Source organism: Benincasa hispida, chromosome 1 (assembly GCF_009727055.1).
Source record: "Benincasa hispida cultivar B227 chromosome 1, ASM972705v1, whole genome shotgun sequence".
Classification (NCBI taxonomy): domain Eukaryota; kingdom Viridiplantae; phylum Streptophyta; class Magnoliopsida; order Cucurbitales; family Cucurbitaceae; genus Benincasa; species Benincasa hispida.
Genome location: NC_052349.1, coordinates 8,759,701 through 8,782,227, shown reverse-complemented (window position 1 = coordinate 8,782,227; position 22,527 = coordinate 8,759,701). Strand labels below are relative to the sequence as shown.

The 22,527-nt window shown below is 33.2% G+C and overlaps 2 protein-coding genes across 4 annotated transcripts; both read right to left on the bottom strand.

Moving 5' to 3' along the window:
- Positions 1–153: 153 nt before the first annotated feature.
- LOC120070143 (aspartyl protease family protein 2-like) lies at positions 154–1,883 on the bottom strand. Its single transcript, XM_039022001.1, has one exon. It carries the CDS (start codon positions 1,823–1,825, stop codon positions 413–415), a length of 1,413 nt encoding a protein of 470 aa, XP_038877929.1. The 5' UTR covers positions 1,826–1,883; the 3' UTR covers positions 154–412.
- A 9,394-nt stretch (positions 1,884–11,277) lies between these two features.
- On the bottom strand, positions 11,278–22,363 carry LOC120083001 (lysine-specific demethylase JMJ25). Of its 3 annotated transcripts, none has more exons than XM_039038473.1 (16): positions 21,630–22,363; positions 21,250–21,377; positions 21,013–21,106; positions 20,759–20,891; positions 20,602–20,665; positions 18,894–19,635; positions 18,448–18,777; positions 17,644–17,818; positions 17,078–17,565; positions 16,921–16,993; positions 16,763–16,848; positions 16,346–16,465; positions 14,678–14,753; positions 13,146–14,171; positions 12,292–12,379; positions 11,278–11,722 (listed from the first exon to the last, which is right to left on the bottom strand). In XM_039038473.1, exons 1-13 carry the CDS (start codon positions 22,116–22,118, stop codon positions 14,679–14,681), a joined length of 2,997 nt encoding a protein of 998 aa, XP_038894401.1. In that variant the 5' UTR covers positions 22,119–22,363; the 3' UTR covers positions 11,278–11,722; positions 12,292–12,379; positions 13,146–14,171; position 14,678. The 3 variants fall into 3 exon arrangements, with proteins under 3 accessions (XP_038894401.1, XP_038894411.1, XP_038894391.1); XM_039038483.1 differs by having other exon boundaries at positions 17,078–17,818; positions 18,894–19,435; positions 19,520–19,635; XM_039038463.1 differs by having other exon boundaries at positions 17,078–17,818.
- Positions 22,364–22,527: the final 164 nt, after the last annotated feature.

Genomic DNA, 22,527 nt, shown 5'->3' with positions numbered 1-22,527 from the left:
AGTCCAAATAATGACTAACATATAATTCAAATACTAAAATATGTACATTAAAAAGAACATATTAAAGGCACACATAATTCAGAAACCAAAAAGAATTTGAACAATTCTTATTATTTATGTTTATGACATTTATGTTTTTAAGAAATTAATATATAAAATAACCGACACTCCAAATAGATAATATAATTAAATAAGCAAAGGAAAAGAGATAATTGGAATGAAAAAAGTAAGTCAATTAAAATAGTAAAAGTTAAACGACACCGTTCGAGTCTATTATGCACTCCTTTTTCTTTCTACCTTTTTTCTTTTTCTTTCTTTTTTATTATCACGTCTGAAAAAAGGAAGAAGGGTTTTAGGACAGACGGCGGCGGAGGAATTTTCCCGGCAACCGCATTACGTTGGTCCGATGAAATTAGGCGCAACCACGAGGAGAAAATCCGACCCGAGAACTCGCCAAATCGTACACCACCCGAAATCCTTGCTGCTGAATGTTGCCGATAATCGATAGCCCACTGGTCGTTCCGGCGAAGGCGAAGCAGAATCGGCCGCTGCCGTCGACAGGGATCAGATAATTGGACGCCGGTAACGATACATCAGCGCCTCTGAAATGCAGCACAACCGTCGGGACCTTCACCGTCGTCTTCCCGGAAAGATCGTAGCAAGTATCGAAAAGAGAAAACTCCGGCGCCGATTTCAAACTCGATGCTCCGGCACGGAAGGCATCGCGCAGAGCAATGTACGCTGGTCGGTTCAACCGAGTAACAGAAGTACCACAATCGATGATTACTCCACCATTACCGGTCGGATCGAGCTTGAAATGTGAAGCGGAGATGCCGGAGACGGGCGTGCCTCCGACGCTGATTCCAAGCAGTTCAACGTAGTAAAACGTATCCAACCTAGGGTTTGTGAGGAGAGGAGTGAACCGGGCGGTTCGAGAGACAGCGGCGTTACCGAAGACGACGGAGGACGGTTTGGAAGAGGCGGACCGGTCCACCAAACAGTAAGAGAATTTCTGATTGAAAGTCCGACCGGTTTGCGACGGAAACGACAACCCTCCACGGCCAAGACCTAAAAGCCCAGCCGCACCAACGAACAAGCCTTCATTATCGTGGCCACAACCTAGGGCTACGCGCTCCACTTTAGTCCGCCGGAAGGTTAGGGTTTCGGTGACGAACTCGCCGGTGGTGTATGAACCGTCGCCGTAAGAAACTTGGTAGAGACACGTCTGACGCTGGTTGCATCCCGGAGATTCAAGCCGACGGCACAGCGGCGTCCTGCAGAGGACCTTGGCGAAGGATCCAGACTTAACCGGGTTGAAAACAGGGTCAGTCTGAGAGTAGCAATTCTTACAAGGAGCACACTGTAGCCAAACGATGTCACTGCCGGTGTCGAGCACCATGTAAACATACTTGGGTGGCGTGCCGACGCCGATGCGCGTGAAGTACTCGCCGCTGCCCTGAGCGAGTCCCGAGATGACGGAGCTACTGAACCCGGTCCCACTGGTTTGGCTCACATTTTGAGATGAATCATGGAGTGAACTCAGCTTCTTGACTCGGAGAGCATCCCTTTGAAGGCGGAGGTGGAAGAGCTCCTCCGGCGTTCGGTTGAGAGACAGAGCGTCCAAATGGTGGAGGTGCAGTGTTAAGCCGAGGTCCGATTCGGTGGTGTCGGAGGAGATGAAAGACTCAGAATCGGAGGGTAAGAAGGAAGGTGAGGAAGGAAGAGAGGTGGGAATTAGGGTTTGGAAATCGGAGATGGCGGTGGAGAGAGAAAGAAGAGTGAGAAGGAAGAAGATAAAGGAGAACAGTTTGGTCATTGCTTCCATTTTTTGTTAGAAAGAAAGACAGAGATACAATTTGTTCAGAGCTCAGACACTATAAATAAGGGAGAAGCATAAGAAATTAAAGTGGTGGAGTTTGACATCTGTGTTATTTTATTTTATTTTTTTCCTTTTTTGTTGGGATTTTATTTCTTATCAATTTCATATGTAATAAAATATTATTTTTTCTTAAGAAAAATAAATAAACATATTTGGAGGAAAGAACGAGATTTGAACATAATGGTAGCAAGCTTCTACTATCACTTTCATATTTCATATATTATTAAAAAAAAAAAATTGATGAATAAATGTAAATGACTTATTCCAATTCAAATTCTCAATTTTTTCTTTTGTCATCTTTGTTTGTTTATGTTAAATTGTTTAATTTGTTTAATTGGCTTCTTTATTATGCTACTACTTCAACCAAAATTTAAGAAATGGAGTGTTTAAAATATAATGACACAAAATGAACATAACCAGAATTTGAAGTTTTTAATTGCATGATCAGAAGTTATAGATCCAGTAAATTTAGGTTTAAATCTTATTTTAGTCTTTTAATTTTAAATTTTATTCTAATTTTTTTAAAAAATATATTTATTTTAGTTCCAACTATTAAAATTATGTTAACTATTCAACAAAATTTGAGGGAACTTTTATTTTTGAATGACGATGCTCTACATGTATTGAGCAAGATGTATGTGAAATAAAATGTCAACAACCAATACACCAAATGTTGAAAGACAAAAATTTTGAACTAAAATTGTTTTTAAATTATCTCGTTTTGCCACCTTATTCAAAATTGAAAATTTAGATTTTTTTAGCGTAGTTAACTAATTTGGTAACTTAGTCATTCAAAAATAGAAATCACCTCACCATTTTGAGTTAATAAAATCTTAATATAACAAATACCAAAATAAACAATTTTTAAATGTTTAAGGAATAAAACGAACAATTTTAAAAGTTTATGGATCAAAATAAATAATATTCAAAGTTTAAACACTAAAAGGGATATTTTTAAAGTTTAGAGACCAAAATAGAATATTATTCAAAGTTCTGAGACCAAATAAGTTTACAGGATTAATTTGAAATGTCGTTTTCAAATATAGAAAAATGAACCAGAATATTTACAAATATAGCAAAATTTTACTGTCAATCTGCAACGGTGATAGATTACTATTTGTATGTATCTATGTCATGATACATACAAATAGTAATCTATCATAGATAAATTGTGATATTTTGCTATTATTTGTAAATATTTTCAGCAATTTTATCATTTAAAATAATTTTTCTAATTTTAACTTATTTTCTATTTTTATCATTTACTTTTGAGAATTGTCTATTGTTTTTTTCAAAAAAAAAAAAAAAAAAGTCAATAGGAGTATAACTAAATTAGTTGGGTAACTCTACTACTCTATTCTAATGGTGGCATCAAATATTATACTTTTTATAATAAAATATTATACCTATTTTTTGGGGAAAATATATATATATATATATTATTTTATTTTTATTTTTTTTTGAAAAGGGGAAAATATTATACCCAATTCAACTATAATCTTGTCGAAATTTTGATGATTGTAACGAGTGAGTTGGAATCTTTGCTCTTCCTTTTTTCGTAATATTCTAATGAATTTAAATTTAAATAAATTTATTAGGAAAATAATAATGATGATGATAAATTGACAATATAAAAATAAAGAAAAGAGAAAAAGTGATGGGGGTGGAAGCAATAAAGCAAAAAATGGGAAAGATATTCATTATTGGGGGAAGTGCTTATGACTGAGGCGAAAGGGAGTCAGCAGTTTTTGCGAAATGACAGAAATGCCCTTCCATGGTTAATTCTATTTACGATATACCCCATTACTCTCTATCCCTCTTCTATTTATAGTTTTTTTTAACCTATTGCTCTTTTATTGCTGATAGTTGACGTATAGTATTTATTGTTTTGTTCATTTTTCAATATAATTTGTTGTTTTTATTTAATGTTTGGTTGTTAACTACCAATTTTTTTCCAAAAAAAAAAATATATATATTGTTAATTATTATAAATTTGAGGAGCACGATGATACAGATGTCAATAAAATATAATATAACAAAATAATATATATTTTATATAATCTAATACTCTTAAAAAAATACAATATATTAACTTCCCTCATGGAAACATCATTTGAGATCTCCAAGTCGCCACATTCCAATGTAATGCACCAATTTTTCAAAGAAGTTAATGACTTTGTAAATAAGTCCCCCAGTTATCCTTTAAATAAATTTGTTGTATAGTGATGTCACAATTTTCTTCAAGATCATGAGTGTGGAAAAACTCTGGTGAAATATGTTTTGTTATATCTCCTTTAATATATCCTTCTTTGATTTGGGATATGTTGTTGTATTGTCTTCGTATAATATTGTTGGGAGATTTTTACTAGAAGACAAACCACGTATTTCATGAATGTGTTGAGTCATTGATCTTAGCCAAACACATTCTCGACTAACATCATTAATTGCAAGAATTTCAGCATGATTTGAGGAAGTGACTGTTATGGTCTATTTCACCGATCGCCATGATATAACAATTCTTCCCCATGTGAATAGATAACCTGTTTAAAATTTGTCTCATTAAAATGACAATCAGCAAATCGTGTAAATACATCACCCGTCAGGGGTTCAAAATATTTTATAATTGATATAGAATCATATTCAATATATATTCCTAACCTCCTTTGAGGACCCAATCGTAGTACGTTGTGGTAAAACAATTGGAACATATATTACACATCCAAAAAATCTCAGATGCGAAATATTTGGCTCATGGCCATAAACTAATTGTAATGGCGAGTAATTGTGATGAGCTATTGGCCTAATATGTATAAGTGATACTGTATGCAAAATAGCATATCCCCTAATAGATGTAGGAAGCTTAGCTCTCATAATCAATGGTCTAGTAATTAACTGCAAACGTTTTATTAATGATTCTGCTAAACCACTTTTTGTATATGAACATGAGTTACAAGATATTCAACACTTATCCCAATTGATATATAATAATTATCAAAAGCTTGGAAGGTAAATTCCCTAGCATTGTCAAGACAAATGTTCTTAATTGTATAATCAGGAAATTGTGTTCTTAATTTAATTATTTGAGCAAGTAATCATGCAAATGCAAGATTTCGACTTGATAATAAGCACACATGTAAACATCTGCTGGATGTGTCTATTAATACCATAAAATATCTAAATGGTCCACTTGGTGGGTAAATAAGTCCACATATATCATCATGAATTCGTTCTAAAAATACAAATAATTCGATCCTCACTTTAGCTAGTGATGATCTAATTATCATTTTTTTTCTTGAGAGCAAGCATGGCATGATAATTCATTAGATTGAAGAATCTTATGGCTCTTCAATGAATGTCCATTTGAATTCTCAATAATTCTACTCATTATTATACATCCTGGATAACCCAATTTGTCATGCCAAATTGTAAATATATTCCACTAGATAAAATAATATTTGTTTTTCCAAAGCCTTCAATCAGGTTTGCAGAACCCGATCTCGTATTGACTTTTGTTTCCAGCATTGTCAATTTGAAAAAATACTTTATACTTGTAAGTATTGTATGTGTAGTTGCACTGTCACCCAGACATAGATCTACTTTACTCATTTTTTAGTCACCCAACATATGAAAATGATCCACGTTGCTTCATTAAAAGAAAATAATTATAATAAGAAAAACAATATTTGAAATATACAAAGATTAACATCTACTAAGAGAAGAGAAGAAAAAAAACATGAAGATGAAAAAAGGAAAAAAAAAAAAACAATACTAAATCTAGATATTTTCAAAGTCAAATGAAACATTTGATGTTCCATCAATTCTGCCAATTTTTTCTTCAAGAGATTCAAAGAAGTCTGTTACATCTAAATTTGTCATATGAGATGGATCAAATATGTCACTATCCTGGTATGCAAATTTTACTTCCACATTTTTCTCTTTTTCCTTCAAGGAGGCTTGATAGAGAAACTAAGTGTTTTAACGTACAACAGGTACATAACTAATATCCAGTCATTCGGAATCGAAAACATTTATTTTCAACACTTTTTAAACTATTATCCTGTGGATTTTTTCCTTTATGATCATTATTTTGTGTGGTTCTTTTGAAATTTGAATGATTTGAACGACCGCCACGAAAATATATAATTGTTTCTTCCTTTGCCATGGTCACGACCTCGACCTCGACCTCGACCACGACCTCGACTACGATTATTATTAAAATTTACAGCATTAACTTCAAGGAGTGGTGTCGTTCCAGTTGGTCAAGATTCATTTTTTTTTTTTTTATCAATAATTTGTTGTTTTATTTGGCCACTAGAAAACATGAAATTAATTCAGAACACTGTTTAAAACCTTTCTCTCGATATTACTGCTACAGAAGCATATTCGAGACATGAAATGTAAATGTCTTTTATAACATATCAGCATTAGTAATTTTCTCTCCGCATAATAACAATTTCAAACTGATTTTAAATAATGAGGAGCTGTAATCACTTATTGATTTGAAATCTTATAGCATCAAATGCATCCACTCATAACAAGCTTTAGGAAGAATAATTGTTTTTTTTTTATGATTATACATCTCTTTCAAATTTTTATAATATGCTCCATTTTCAATCCCTTGTGGAGATGATGACGAAAGAAAATCATAGTTTTTTCTTTGTCCTGACTGGATGTTGTATTTCCTTCTTTAATAGTCTCTTCAAGATTCATAGCATCCACCTGGATCTCGGCATCAAGCACCCATGACAAATAATTATTGTCGTTAATATCAAGGGCGGCAAATTCTTATTTTGTGAGATTTTTCATGGCAGCATTATCATAAAATATTGTATTTATGTTAGAAATTAATATATATTTAATATTCAAAATAACATTAAATTTATTAATTATAATGAAGAGGGAAAATCGATATACCTTTAGGACTACCTTTAGTGAGAGAAAATGACAAGAACTCAGGCAGATAACGTGTTGTGAATTTGAGGAGCACAACGGAAAAACAGATGTCAATAAAATGTAATATTAAAATAAATAAATATTAAACTAAATTAAACATATATATATATAATAAAATAAATAACAAAATAACAAATTATGAATTTCTCCACTTTTTCCAAACTTTTGGAATTTGCCCAATGTATGTCTTTGAAAACCTACCAAATATCAGTATTTACAGGCAATTTGACAAGTGAGAGATGAATTACATGAACACTAATAATGAGTATTTACAAGACACACGGACAACATTTTGAAAAAATAGGGACATGACACATAGTCAGTGAACACTAAGCATGAACATCTAATGGACATTTATTTTCTATAATATGTATAATACACCTATATTGTATTTATTGGTTTGTTTATTTTTCATTTTCAATATGATATTTATTGTTTTAGTTTAGATCTTATTTTGATCTTTGAAGTTTGAAACGTGTTATATTTTGGTCATTAAACATTCAAAAATCTTTATTTTAGTCCCTTAACTTTTAAGAAGTGTTCACTTTAGTTCATGCCATTGTGATTCATGTTTACTTTGGTTCCAGTTATTATGATTCTATTAACTCTTAAACATAATGGTGAGATTGTTTGTATTTTTTGATGGCTAGATTGTTTGTATATTTTAAATGTTAACATAATCTAAACTGTAGGGATAAAAATAAATACTCTATAAATACTTTTTAAAAATTTAGAGAGTAAAATAAATATTTTTAAAAGTTTAAGATCTAAAATAAAATAATGTTGAAAGTTCAAGAAGTAAAATTGAATTTAAACACATTGTTTTATGGAATGTTTACTACATCATTCAACTCAATTCCCAATTCCCATGTCCCATTTTTACATTTTCTTTTTAATTTTTCTAAAAGAAAATAATGTAAAAGGTAAGAGAAAGATGCCCTAAAAAAGGTATCTTCGTTTAGGTGATACTGATGTGGGTAAAGAAAATAAATAAATATTTATGTTATTTGCCTCTTCTTAAAAAGACGAGTACCATTTTCAAAAAAGATAATTTATTTTAAATTATTTACTTAAATATTTATTTTAGGTTAAATAACAATTTTAATCCTCAAATTAAGTTTTTGTTTATTTAATCTTTGAAAAGTGTCTAATATGTTTTTAAAATTTTAATCTCGTGTCTAAAAATTTCAAATTTTTAATTATATGTTTAATAAATCATTGATAAATTAGAAATTTTTAAAAGTTTAATTAATTAGCTATATATAAATTTAAACTTTATGGAGTACATTATTAGCTTTATCATTCCAAAACTAGAAATAAAGTACATTATTTATCAATATTGCCTATAACATATATGCTTCAATCATGTCCAAGTTCTTTATTGCAATGCTCCAACCATGGTTAAAATTAACTAACCCTATTTCGAAGGCTGTGAATTGGGTAACTGAGCCCTACATTGTGCACTACCTAGAGTTATCTAGGATAAATTCTTAAAGAAAAAGTTTAGTATAGATTTAAAATTAATTTAATTACTCTACTTCCAACTTTAGTTCATTTTTTTAACATCAAAATGTCTATTTTCACTTAGTCTATAGTTTTAAAAAGTTTGTTTAGATAACAAAATGGTAATTTTGAACATACAAAATAGATAAATATAAAATATAGAAACCAACACTAACATTTTAAAAATATATACCAAACTAAACCAAATTTAAACTTTAAAACATGAATTTTGCGCAAGTTGAATGAATGCATAAATACTAAGGGGCTGTTTGGGGGGCCAACATGAGATGGTATATCCCCACATCTTATATCATCTCAGCGCCCCAAACAGCCCCTAATACATAAAATATCTTATTTCTAATATTCATACATTTTTCTAATCACTCATAAACATTTTTAATGAGGATCATTCTTATTAATTTTTAGTTTGAAAAAAAAAAAGTGAATCAATATTTTTTAGTATAACACATGGAGTAGGTAAATTTGAATCATTGATTTCAAAGAAAGAATATATGTTGATTACCACTAAGTTTTGTTCAGTACAATATTTAAAATAGACTCGAGACAATAAGATCTTTATTTATGTTGGACGACATGATGTATCATATTTATATTAACTTAATATCATATTCTAATATTGTCAATATAATTGCAAATGCATTCACTTGATGAAATAAATTCAAATTACATCTAAATGGCTAACTTAAAAGATCATTTTTAAGTCTATTAAACTATTTCTCTCTCTTCATTCTATCTATCCTAAGTATAACTGAAAACAATTATTTTTATTGATATGAATCGTTTTTTTTTTTTTTTGGTAAAATCAAAAGGTAAAACGGACAATATCATATAAATGTAAAGATATGTGTAGCGAGTTTCGTGTCCTTATCATATTTATACCTAACTAAAAACAATAAAGATAAAAATGAAAGAAAAAGAGAATTATAAGTCTCATTTTCCTTTTGTCATTATCACTTCATCACAAATAAGCCTCCTCTCTTTTGACAAGAAAACAACAAGAGAGAGAGTAAAATCCTGCAAAAATTAAGGGCATGTGAAGGTTGGTGAACATTCACCAATATGAAAGCAAGAAAGAAAAACTACCTAACAAAGGGATCTAATTAATGTGACTTTGAGGCTTCTATAGCTCAAAAAATTGAAAATTTTAAGCTTGCATAACCTATATTTATAACTCTCGTTTGGATTGACTCGAGAAAAAAATATTTTCCAAAAAATTCATTTTGATTTAAACATTTTTGATAAAAAATTATTTTAAATATATAATACTTGAAAGCTATTTTAAGTAGTTGTCAAATATTTCAATTTCTTCCAAAAAAAAACTTATTTTTTAAAATAAAACACGTGAAAATGTAATCAAAAGACCATACATAAGAATAAATTCTAAAAATTTAGTTTATTTGCAATTTCATTTTATCAAATTCATATATGTCGATCAAAATATAGATAGATCCAAAGAAATGCATGGAAGCCGTCTTCTAAATGTTAGTATAACTTGACTCGGGAAACCCTTGAGATGCTCATGATTTCATTGATACAAAGTTATCCAAACATGAAAAGAAAGAGGAGACAAATTAAAAGCTTGGGAAAGCTTCAAATTATTGCATCACGACATTCTTGTTCTTGTCATCTATAAATTAAATTAAATGTTTCTCTTTCCTTCCCATTCTCATAAATACATCCAATACAACTTCCACACTAAATTCTAATAAGAACTCAATAAATTTTCTGATCTATAAAAGAAATTAAACCTGTAGAGGAAGGTCTTTGGGATCACTTTAATTACCAGATATGTTATTAAATGACAATCTGGGCTATTCCTAAACTATATTGTATAATAAAGACATCACGAGGCATTAAAATAATTCAGTAATCTGTTTGTTAAACATTGTATAATTTAATTTAAATGATCAATCAATAAAATAATGAAAATTAAAGAAAAGGTTAATAAGTTGCTAATTGTTGACAAATTTTCTTCTGAAATCTTGGGATCATTGCTGCTGCAGGAAGAGACTAGAGAGTAGAATAAAGATTGTTGTAATATTGGGTCAAAGTTCACATGCAGTACTTTGTTTGTGGGGCCAATTATGACTAGTTAATTAAAGTTTTATTTTTGCCCTTTATTTCACAAGATGTTAAAAATGCCAAACTCAACCCATCTTTTTTTTTTTTTTTTTTTCAAAATGAAATAATTTAATGAGAAAACTACAAAAGAAAAAGGAAATGTTATTATAATATAGAAGACTTGAGGTTTCTAAGGAACTCATAGATAGGAACAGAGGTAGAAGTCAACTATGGTTAAACTAATTATTAATAATAATGTTTTGAAGATTGAAGTTATTTGGATATGTGTCTGTGTGTGTACAAATATAGTTAAAATGTCTGTGCTTTTGCCAAATATTATATATAAGATCTGTTTGAAATGATTAGAAAAAAAGTATTTTTATTTTTTTATTTAAACTATTTTGATGCACTTTAAATTTAAATATATTTTGAAAGTGTTTCAAAAACTATTTTGAATGATGGCAAAACACTTCAATTTTTTTAAAACGATTTATTTTCAAAATTAAATATTTAAAAAAGTTAAACCAGACATAATCTTAATCTCTATGGTTAATTTTTCTATAACGTTGGTGTCTATTAATCTTCTCTCTACAAAAATTTTGAAAACTTAGGTTCTCGTCTTTTCATAAATAAGATTTATTATTATTATTGTTTGATTTTCATTTTATAAACTTTTTAACAAATCATGCCAGTATTCTTTGGTTTTCATTTTATGAACTTTTTAGGAAATATGAATGAAAAGTTTTGATTTTTGTGCTGGAAAAAACAGTGTCATCACCAAAAAGGCCCCTGCTAGACAACGCATTGGACAAAAAATAAAGTGAAAAGTAAAGATAGTATGAAAGTGATGATTGATCAAATAATTTTAAGAACCAGAGCTGTGTTACATAAAAACCATAACTTAGCATAAATTTCGTTTGATAATCATTTTATTTCCATTTCACCTAGAAGTATTGCATCTTATTTCATTGGGAGATGAGTTTTTCCCCATCATCAAAACAGGCCTATATACTAAAGTCTAGATGTCGTAGTAAAATGTAGAGGACTACCAACAATTGCTTGCTTCACCGTATGCAGAAACTATCCTATGAGAAGCAAAATTTAACCCATTCTGCATGTTTTAAGATGCAATTTTAGAAGAGAAGCCACCAAAATTTTCTATCAAACCTTTACATTGTCCAATGACGTTGAACAAAAATGGTGTTAGAACACGGTCCGATCACTTTGCATCCATGATCCGTGTGTCGAGTAAACAAGATGGATTCCTCTTCAAGTTCTTCCACGCCACTATCAATTTAAGTTATGCTGCAAAAAGCATAAAATAATTTAATTCATGTAAGATGTTTGACGTCATTAGTATTAACAACGCACCAGAACAATCAAATTACTAGTGAAAACAAAAATTGTGAACTATTTAAAATGCAAAGTAGTAAACTATACATCTTAAACCTTCATTGTATCCCTATCTATGATGACACTTCTCTATTCGACACTCCCCATGAAATGAGCACACATTATTTAGTAGTAGAAATACATATAAACAGCCTAACAGCGCAAGAATGAGATAGACACAAACTATCTGAATCCAATAACGTTTTTTTTATCCTAGAAGCTCTCGAGTATCACTTGTAACATAGACAAGGGATAGGAGGTTTTACATTCAAAAGGAGGATATGATGATGGGACACACCTACACAGTTGGTAATAATTTGCATTATGATTAAGAGAAATAAAGGCCTTTATTGAATAATTAAGGTTGAAGTTTTTTCAAGTATAAAAAATTTGGATGACCAAAATCATTATGTGGAAACATGATTCCTCTATGATTAATAATAATAAGGATAGAGAAGCCAACAGGTTCGTCATTTCTTAACCTTGTAGAATTCTTAGTTTAAGAATGTAGCGGTTTGAGCACTCCTTAACACTGCCAACCTTCTACTACCCTCGCCTCGAACTCAAAACCTGAAATTCAAAGGCATGCGAGTAAAACTCAACAACGTACTTCTTCATTTCAGTAAACTTGATAATGGATTATGAATTACAGTTTAATTTAGGAAGAAACAAAATAACATCAAGAATTAAATCGTTAAATAGAGAAATAGATCCTACCCCAACCACTTACGGTAAGGAGCAATAGGCTATCTGTACAATCTTAATCTTGGAATAAGTTTTTGAAGGTTAAATTATAAATTTGGAATTTGTGGTTTGGGCTTAGTTTAAAATTTCAATTTAGGCTCAATGAACTTAGATTCAATTTGGTCCATATGATTTTCCAATTTTCAATTTAGTTCTTATAGTTTTGTTAGGTTTCACAAAGCAATCTCTTAACCATTTAACCATTTTTAACCCTCAAAAACCTTTTTACTAAGCCCTGAATTCTAATACTGTCAACTATCAGTACGAAAAGTAAAAAAATATGTCACATATTTAAATATGACAGCCAATATAGATATAGGACATTTGTGAGGTACGACTTATCAATAGTAACTAAATTGGAACTTTGAAACCCATAGAGAACAAACTGAAACTTGGCCCAAATCATAGAAACCAACTAGAAACTTTTAAAATCATAACAACCAAATTGAAACTTCGAAAACCATTGGGGCCATATTCATAATTTGACCGTTCTTTAATAAGTCAAAAATAACACATCATATGACCTGACACTCTAGAGCCTATTCATAAATTTTGTCTTCGATATTATTTTTAAGAGCGTCGAGAAGTTTACCTTCCTACACAATGAGGCAGTATGATCATTAGTTGTGGTAGTTGAAACTTGCTGAGAAGATCGGAATAAAGAAGCAGTTTGTCCAATGAGTTTTTGTTGTAAACCGATCAACCCTTTATTGAACAAGTTGCTTGTGCTCTATCTTACTATATCTTCTGCGGGAGAATGTGCTAATCGATGTGCTTTTTCTTTCAATCTTAAGGACCCTAGCTGGTCTCCGAATTGGTTGGTTTGCCATGGATTTCTCAACATATTTCCTTGGAGTAGTTGGTTTTCTTGCAATATCCATACTACAATTTCCCTTTTCAATGGCAGTTTTTGAGTACCTTTTTGACAAGAGGTTCAAGAAACTAAGCTGGATTATCCATAGTTACAAGAACCTTGAAGAATGGTCCCTCTACTCAAATCTAAGAGGGGATGCCGAAGCTGAGGAAGTCCCCGACATTAATTTTTTCCGACTATTCCCTGCTAACTTCAGCCAATACTTCTCTGATGTTTAGGTAGAGGCTTGACAACCGAGATCTCTACCAAATCGCATCTAGGTCTCCTAAGGCATAGAGAAAATTTTCCTTTTGCATCGACATTTGAACATTTTCATTCACAGTTCACACAAAGATCAAGTTGTTACCACGGCAATGAAAAAAACTGTAGTAAGCTTCTACAGTATTCCATGGCCATTAATCATGAAGCCTCCATTCTACTTCAAATGATCCGGTGTTCTAAAGTTCGAGAAAGCTCTTTATCAGCATCCACATTTCTTCTGCTGTCTAATAAAGAAGGGAATTTTTGCCAGTTTATTCATTAGCTAAAATATTAGCTTTCTATTTTCAGCCTTCCACAACTTCTTGAATAAGAGAGAGCCGACTTCAAAGTTGCTCCATAGATATCCTCACCTTTCCACATATAAACATTATGACGGGCTACCAACACTGCAGGTAATTTTGCCAACTGAGCGTGTGGCTCGTATCTGGGAGGATTGAAGCGTCTATTTTTCCCGTGTTACTCAAAAAGAAACTGGAAGGATTTCTGCAATTTATTCCAAGACCATGACATTAGTTGGCTTTTTGGCCATGATTGAACCAGACACCCAAAGATCCACATAATCAGGATTATAATGAAATATCAAGAACAGAGAAGAAGATTATGATGTATTGATTTCAGCATCCCTAAAATAAAGCAGAGGCCACGTATAAAGGAAGAAGCAACTCTAATAAACAGACACATGTCACAATATGATGGGGTTTGGTATAGATACTAAAAGAACTGAGAAAACAGAAAAAAAAAAAAAAAAAAAAAAAGCCAGAATAATAAAAATTTAAGCACACTCACGAACTATAAATCACAAAAAGAAGCAAAAGGTAAACAGGTAATTCCGTAGACTACTTCCGTGTATCCCAATGGAATGATTCACCAGAATCAGAAAGAGCTAGGCAATGAATCGGTAAGATGAGATGTTTAAAACTTAAAAATCATCACAGTGAACCGCAATTTCAAGAATCAAAATCCCATACATCATCAGGAATGAAACAAACCTCAGTCAAGCTTTAACAGCAGTTCTCTGATCTCTCTAATAGCAGAACTTGCAGCATAAAGTGTCATCTTTTTAACCTGCCAATGGAGAAAATGCAAATAGCTAAAGGAGCAAAAAAGTGACCATAAATTAATTAGATGCCAAAATAAGAATTATTTGTGGATCAGACATTTTTCTTTACATCTCAAATTCAACCTACATACGATACATCCCCTCCTTTCCACCATCTCATTTTTCATCATGATAATATTTGGTTTCACAAAGAACCATACTGACTCTTGATGAGGCAAATTAATATTATTCCTAATCACATGAGTTGTAGAAACTTTTAGGCGCAATGCAATTTGACAGAGGTGTAAGCCTCTTTTATGGCCTCTTTAAGGTTAAATGGAGGTGTAAGTCTCAAGGCTACTAGGCCTCGATGCGTAAGTCTGGTGTAAGCCTCTTATTTATGGCCTCTTTTATGGCCTCTTTAAGGTTAAATGGAGGTGTAAGTTCAAGGCTACTAGGCTCTATGCGTAAGTCTGGTGTAAGCCTCTTTTTATGGCCTCTTTAAGGTTAAATGGAGGTGTAAGTCTCAAGGCTACTAGGCCTCGAGGCGTAAGTCTAAATAGCCTTTTAAAACATTCTATTAGTTATTCATACATGGTATCTTATTTCCTTCATCATCATTTCAACCTCCAAACTGATGAAGGTGAACTATGCCATATCAATCTTACTTAGTGCATTTATGGGTTGTCAAAAAATATTATTATTATTATTATTATTATGGTTTGTCCAATTACAATAGGGAACAATTTTGAAATAGAATTTCACCCAAGGTTGGGGTAAAGTTGCGGTCCTGCGGATACACTATCCCAACAAACCATTCCCTCAAAATGCATGCTTCTTTCAAAACATCACAAAGTAGGTGGCACTAGCGATCAATCTTCATATGGCTCCTGTCGTGTGATCTAACTGAGAATCCAGAGTCCAAACTCTATACGATGTTTACATCCTTGACTCATGGTGGACTACCGTATACAGGTTAATTATTGCTCACCCATCTCACCCATCTCACCCAATCCTGGATTACCTTTTGAGTTTCTTCCGATGGGATTTTTGACAACTACGCAAGTTTTTTAATGAACTTATAAATGATTATTTCGAGTTTTTTTCCCAATGAATGAATTGGGGCATCAAAAGACTGGTGAAGAAAACTCTGGCTGTTACTTCCAGCCCTTCCAATTCCAAGCATATTTAGGACAATTTTACCATGACTTCATCGAAGGCCCATCCAAGTCCTGAGGTTTTCATTCTACTCTAGTGATAGTAAACCATCTAAGTAAGAGAATCTTTACCTTTTACACAATTTTTTTAGTTCAAACAGAAGACAAACAACTAGGAAATATCTACAGATAGTCAAAGATACCTAACAACTAGGAGTGGCTACATATACCGAACACCTGGAATATAAAATAATTCTAGTTCATATAACAACAAAACTATCTCAAACAGAACTCAAGATCCTTGACTGATAAACAAAGAAGAATCAATTTGAATGTGATTTCTTAAATTCTTAATTGGAGTACACTCAAATAAATGGCAAGTTCAAATGCAAAGCTCCTTCAAATAAAGATACAACCAACTTATGAAAACCGGAAAATTAAGTAGTGAAAAATAAAGGTACCTCCAATTTATCTTCCTTAGCTCTATGTGGTTTTGGGAGGGAACGGAACTCCTCTGTTAACCGAAAGCATTCTTCCACATTCTCCGGGGATACAAAGTCCAGAGCTACTTTTATGCACGACTGATTGGAAATTCGAAACATGTAGAATTAAACAAAACTTGAAAAAAAAAAAAACAATTAAAGGAGAGCAAAATATGAGATTAAGTCAAATACATAACTGGCTTGTCTAAACGAAGGACCCAAAATTCTAAAGTTATTTTTATAAAAGCAGCATATCCAGACAACTCCAATCTCCCCTCATCATTCCAACATTTTCAATTGTCTTTTTCATTCAGTTCAATCAACTATCAAGCAAAATTATAGCACTACAAAAATGTTGACAAAAATCTAAATAGAAGGTAGCTAGCTAGTCAATACCTGTCTATTTCGAACTTGATGAGGGCATCCTGCTGGAATGAAAACTGCCTCACCAATGAATTGTTCAAATGTCCAGGGTTCAACACCTACATATAAATCTAGAAATTAAAATAACTATACATATAGGTAGAACAGTGGGATAAGGAAAGAAAAGTTACCAAACTCCTTCTTCAGCTGCTTCTTGTGTTTTGCATTAAAGAAAATGGTCTGATCATGAATTGGATGAACAAGCTGTAGAAAGCACAAAATGAATGCAATAAATCTCCTGAACAGAGCATCTTAATGAAGCTAACACTAAGCAAAGCAAGTACTTACAGAATTTACAGGTTTGCACTTTATATGACGAAATTCCTTCTGGTGCTTTTCTAAGTACCCGACTATCTTGGGAACATCCTGCCTACGGAAAATGTCCCAAACAGCTCCACCAGTAGCAACCTCCATTTTTTCATCATCTACTAAATGACCATCTGCCCCATTCATAATTGAATCTTTTGATCCTAGATCATTAACTTCATTACACATTGAGGCTTTTTCTGAATCATAAGTTTCATGATGAATTTTACCAGTATCATTAGAAGATTGACCACAGTGCTGACTGGGGGAACATTCAATAACTACTTTCTGAGCAGTCTTAGGTCCATTTGGACAAGAGATATCAGCCGAAGAACCAGTACTACACATATCTACAGATAAATTTCTGATAGTAACATCCGTTAAATTGGAAGAGTTATATTCATGTTCGTCAAATTGTTCTCTGCTCTGCGACTTTGATTCTCCTATTGGTTTTTCAGTCATAGATGGATCTGCATTTGCACATTTGACAGGTTTTGTAACTCCTTTTCTAAAAGTTGCATCTAAACCCATCAAGCACGACTTCTGACCTGCAACTTGATTTTGTTTACTTTCAGAATCCCTTATTGTATCATCAGATGTACTTTTTATTCCACCATATAGTTCAGAACGATCTTCAGCAGCAAAACGTTTTTGCCTCTTTTCAATGAAAGCACGTTGCCAGGTCTTAATATTAACTTTACTTGTATGAGTCAGTACATTTACCTTTACCAAAGTTATTGTAACGGTAAGCAATGCTGAGCAAAAACATTAGATGCAATAAAAAAACACTATCAGCAGAGAATGATATACTTGGAGATGCAGTATGATATTTTCTCATGCAGGCAAAGAATATACAAAACCAGATTCTTCAAATTTAAAATCTGACTGGCAGGCTCATAAATAATGAGATGTTTGCTAAATATCTCATGTTTATGCATTTATTAATCAACAATCACCCATCGATTAATTACATATCAGAAAATTTTCAGATTATAATATACTGTATATCTAAAGAAAAGTTCAAAAGGAAGAACAATTTTAAAGGATTTCTCCCCCACGCTTTTTCCAAGCACTTTGATAAACTAAAAATCTGTGTTCCTACTCCTGATCGCCCATTTACTTAATATTTATTTAATTAATTTCATGAAAGGGTACAAGATGGGGAAAAGAAAAAAAAAAGAAGCTAAGGTATTCATAAATCCACCTACACCACTAGTTATGCAAAAAATGAGTTTGTTTCCCTTTTATTTTTATGCGTGTGTGTATGTGGCTTATCAACAAAATAAGCGGAAAAAATATCTATATGAAGGTGGAAAAAAGATATGGCTGGAATGGAATGACTAAAAAATTACCGCATCAGACATATCACAGTGAAGCTTTGTTACAGAGTCACCTCTGCTCAGCTCCTCCTGAAATCCATATGCAATATAAGTTTTGGGTCCCATATCGGGCTTCAGTGAGCCTTCAGGAAGTTTGGTAGCAAGATTCAGAAGACCATATTTTGGGTGGGTATATTCGCTGAAAGGAAGTCCTGCAATAAATTCGGCACAATGCCTAGGCAAACGCTCCTCAAATGAAGTTGATGAAGGCCAATCCTTTAGCTTCAACATTTCTGGCCATCCATTTCTGTGCATACGGCCTTCTAAGTAACCCACAAAAAACTGGTGGATATTTATCTCTACCTACAAATAATGATATGTAAACAACATGTACTACTACTACTAGAACTTAGAAGGATATAATAAAATTATACACACTTCCTTTACCATTATAACTTGAATGCAATTTGATAACTAACCTCACACCAATCCAAGCAATCAATGGCTTTCACACTGCATGTCTCCTCTTTGAACTTCACATTCGCACCTGTTTGTCTAAAAGCTCTCCACATAACCATAGGTTCCCAACTAAGACCGGATGTTTTGTCAAGAACATTTCTGACAATAACAGGTTCACCTTTCATCCAGTGGCTTCGAAAATGGTTAACATCGCCATCCACTATATCTTCAGCATTTGGGGAGTATAAGAAGTTGTCGTGACTATTTTCCCTGAAAGCTGCTTGTCTGACTTCATTACTATTAAGACAGCATGATGAACAGCCTTCAGAAGAACAAGTATCAGGTACTGTGTAATCACTTGTAAGCCCCTCTGCTCCTTCAATTAACTTTGTAGCCCAATCAGCTTTAAGGGAACGTCTCAACTCCAAACTTGCAATCCCACAACCCCCATGTTCTTTTGGAGGACATGGTATGCTACCATCAGGATTCGCACTCCAAACCTGGGAACTAGATGACATGCCACCTACAGAAGTCTTAGATGTGGATGTCCGACACTCTCTTCCTGCCATCACATTGATGCACTTATGATGTCGTTGACTAGAAAATTTATTTCTAAAAACTTTGCAATAAATATTTGTTTCTCTACCTTCAGAATGGAAACTTTCCCTCAACTCTTTACAGCAGCTAAGACAGAGATCGTAAGAACAGTTTGGGTTGAAGCAGCTTCTGTAAAAATTGAAGATCGAAGTGTTGCAATTGTCGCTGTCAAATAAAAACATGTTTTTCTGAGGGAGAGAAAGAAAGTATGCATTTTCCAGTATGTATGGATGCATTTTGAAAAACTGCATATTCTTAATTTCGAGAGAATAAGAATATGCTGTTGTACACAAATACAGAGGAGAAAGACCCATTACAACATGAAGAAAAAGAATAACGATAATAAAGACAACTTAAACAAATACTTATAAATATTAGAAATGCTAACATGTATCCGCATACATTTATGTGTGTATGTGTTTGGGAGATAGAGAACAAAGTAAACCTAAAACAGGGCTCACATGTAAGATGTGTTCATAAGAATTATTTAAACGTAAACAACAACTCTACAGGTACAATAAATAAAATATTTCACCACAAAAACAAATCTTTATATGCCCTCTTTTTTTTCCATCTTTTTTCTTTTGGATAAAAGTTCCTTTAAAAGCGATGAGAAATGGGGTTGACAAGAATCAACACACCAGTGTAAATGAGATTGTAAAATGACAAGGTCTCAAAATTACATCAAGCTTTTCAGTACAATTGATTACAACAAAACTATTAAGACTGTTCATAATCATTAACGTCATCCTTGAAAATGATCCTCTTGATGTTCATAATCCTTTAATACAGTTGAGACTCCACTGCTCATCTGTCAATTCAGTTGGACACTTATGCCTTCTGGGCTGTATTGAACATCACCCAACACAACGAGTTTGGCTATAGAGGTTTTGATCTTATTACATTACAACTAGGTCAAATCCAAGGGGTCTTCAGGTTTCAAGTTCGTAAGTAGAAATGTAATGAATTATGTTAATTAATAGGTAACAGAACTTATGCCTTCTGGGCTGTATTGAATTTAAGGACCCCCTCAATACACCCCCCTCCCTCGCCCCCGCCCCCAGACAATATCTAGATTCAAGTGGTTGCGGCAATATTGTAATATTAACAACAATAAGTTTGAAAATATACCAATACATGCGCTCTGATTGAACCAGTTTGATTCTTTTTACATCCACTTCTTTCAATTGAGCACCTGAAACCCACAAAGATGTAGATTGGTTATTTAGTAACAAAGTCCAGAAATGAAGTTTATTTTCTCAAAACCAGATTGTTTAAAGCAATATACCCTGTATATTGCCTTCAACCTCTAGTTCATAACTCTGTTCCCTTTGAATATGCCTGAGAATAGGCAGAACCTTGTGTAGCAAGAATTTTAATCGCTCTACTTTTACACTTGCATCCAATTCTTTAGGAGCAAACTGTCAATACAAAACGATATACTAGGATAAAACAACCACAAAAATTGGGTAATTGTGCATCAACGACTACCCAACTTCAAGTTACTGGAAAACGAGGGTACAAGGTAAAAGAAACTGTTACCTCAACAAACTCTCTTAAGCAAGCCTTGCAATTACAGTGACCACGGCAACATGGACATGCATTCTCAACATCCTCCCTTGTTTTATCAGGGTACCTGTTTCAGAAAAAACCATTTTCAAGAATTTTTCCTTGACAACCAAAAATGGCTGAAACTAAAAGCAAGCAACCCTACAATTATGTTTGATTTGACCCATCTAACTGCAGAAGACACGAGCTAAAATTAATCAGTGTTCTTACCATCGTTCAATACACTTATAGCAGAACCGTTTTCTTTGGCAATTTGAACAAAAGATAACCCCACTTGTATCACTCCGCAGACACTGATGACACATCAAACTCCCACCGTTCTTTTTATTTGGCAAATCCTGCACGTGAACGTCCATTTTAAAACAAACCAGCAACAGCCTTTCACAACTTATAGTAGTTGAACTCTGATTGAAGACTAAAAATTCATTCACTAATCACCATACTACGGAGCAGCATTTTTCATCACACAACTGAATAGAACAACACCTTACATTCAACTTTCATACAAGGAGTAGAACATTCTTTAGAAACAATTTATGGAAGCGACGTTTAAAACGAGCGGATAAATAAGTATCGAGCTCTGAATTTACCGTCTCGGCCGATTTTCCATTCGTTACAACATGAATTCTCTTTCGCTTCGCAGACGTGCCATGCCTTTTCGCAGAATCCGCCCTATCCTTGCCGTTACTCAATTTGGAAGCCGTGAATTCAGATTTTCCTGAATCTATAGCGATTGTAACCTCCTTTAAAGGAATGTTCTCTCTATCACAATTAGAGAGGTGCATTTTCTGCTTCCTCACCATATTTCCATTCCGCTTTAGCTCATCCTGACTCTCTTCCCCTTGCGATCCAAATCGTGGTCTCACCTCCTCCTCCGTAACTCTACTACCCCCGGAATAGAAACTTCTATCACCAGAATTCCGCACCTTTTTCAAACTTTGCTTCATGAGTTGGATCAAGTGCCTCTCACAGTAAGATTTCCCAGGCGAGGCCAACTCCTTGCAGCGCCACCGAGCACCGTCGTTACGCTTGCAGCGGAGAGCGTCCGATGAGTCCATATCCATATCGGAATGCAACATGGTTCCCGGCAGGGATCATGAATTGAACAGCAATTCTATTAGAAAAAAAGAATCAAGAGAGTAATGATCGTTATTCAGTTAAGGAAGCGAGATCTGTATGCAGGGGAAAGGACTGCGATTGCATTGGTGAATGAAGAATATGAATGATGATTCATTCAAAACTTGCCAGGAAGAAGGACGGGATAGGCTAGGAAAGTGGGAGAATTAACATGGCAATGAGAAAATACGTAAATGCGGGAAGGGGATCTGGCGGTAATTAAGCGCTCCGTTCGGTTCCGTTTTGTGGAATGAATTAATCTCATGCAAAGGTGATTTGAGGTTCGATTCTTTCACCTCACATTTTAATTACAATACCTTTTCAAAAAAAAATAAATCACATATATGATGTAATCTTTTGAGACAGTTTTCT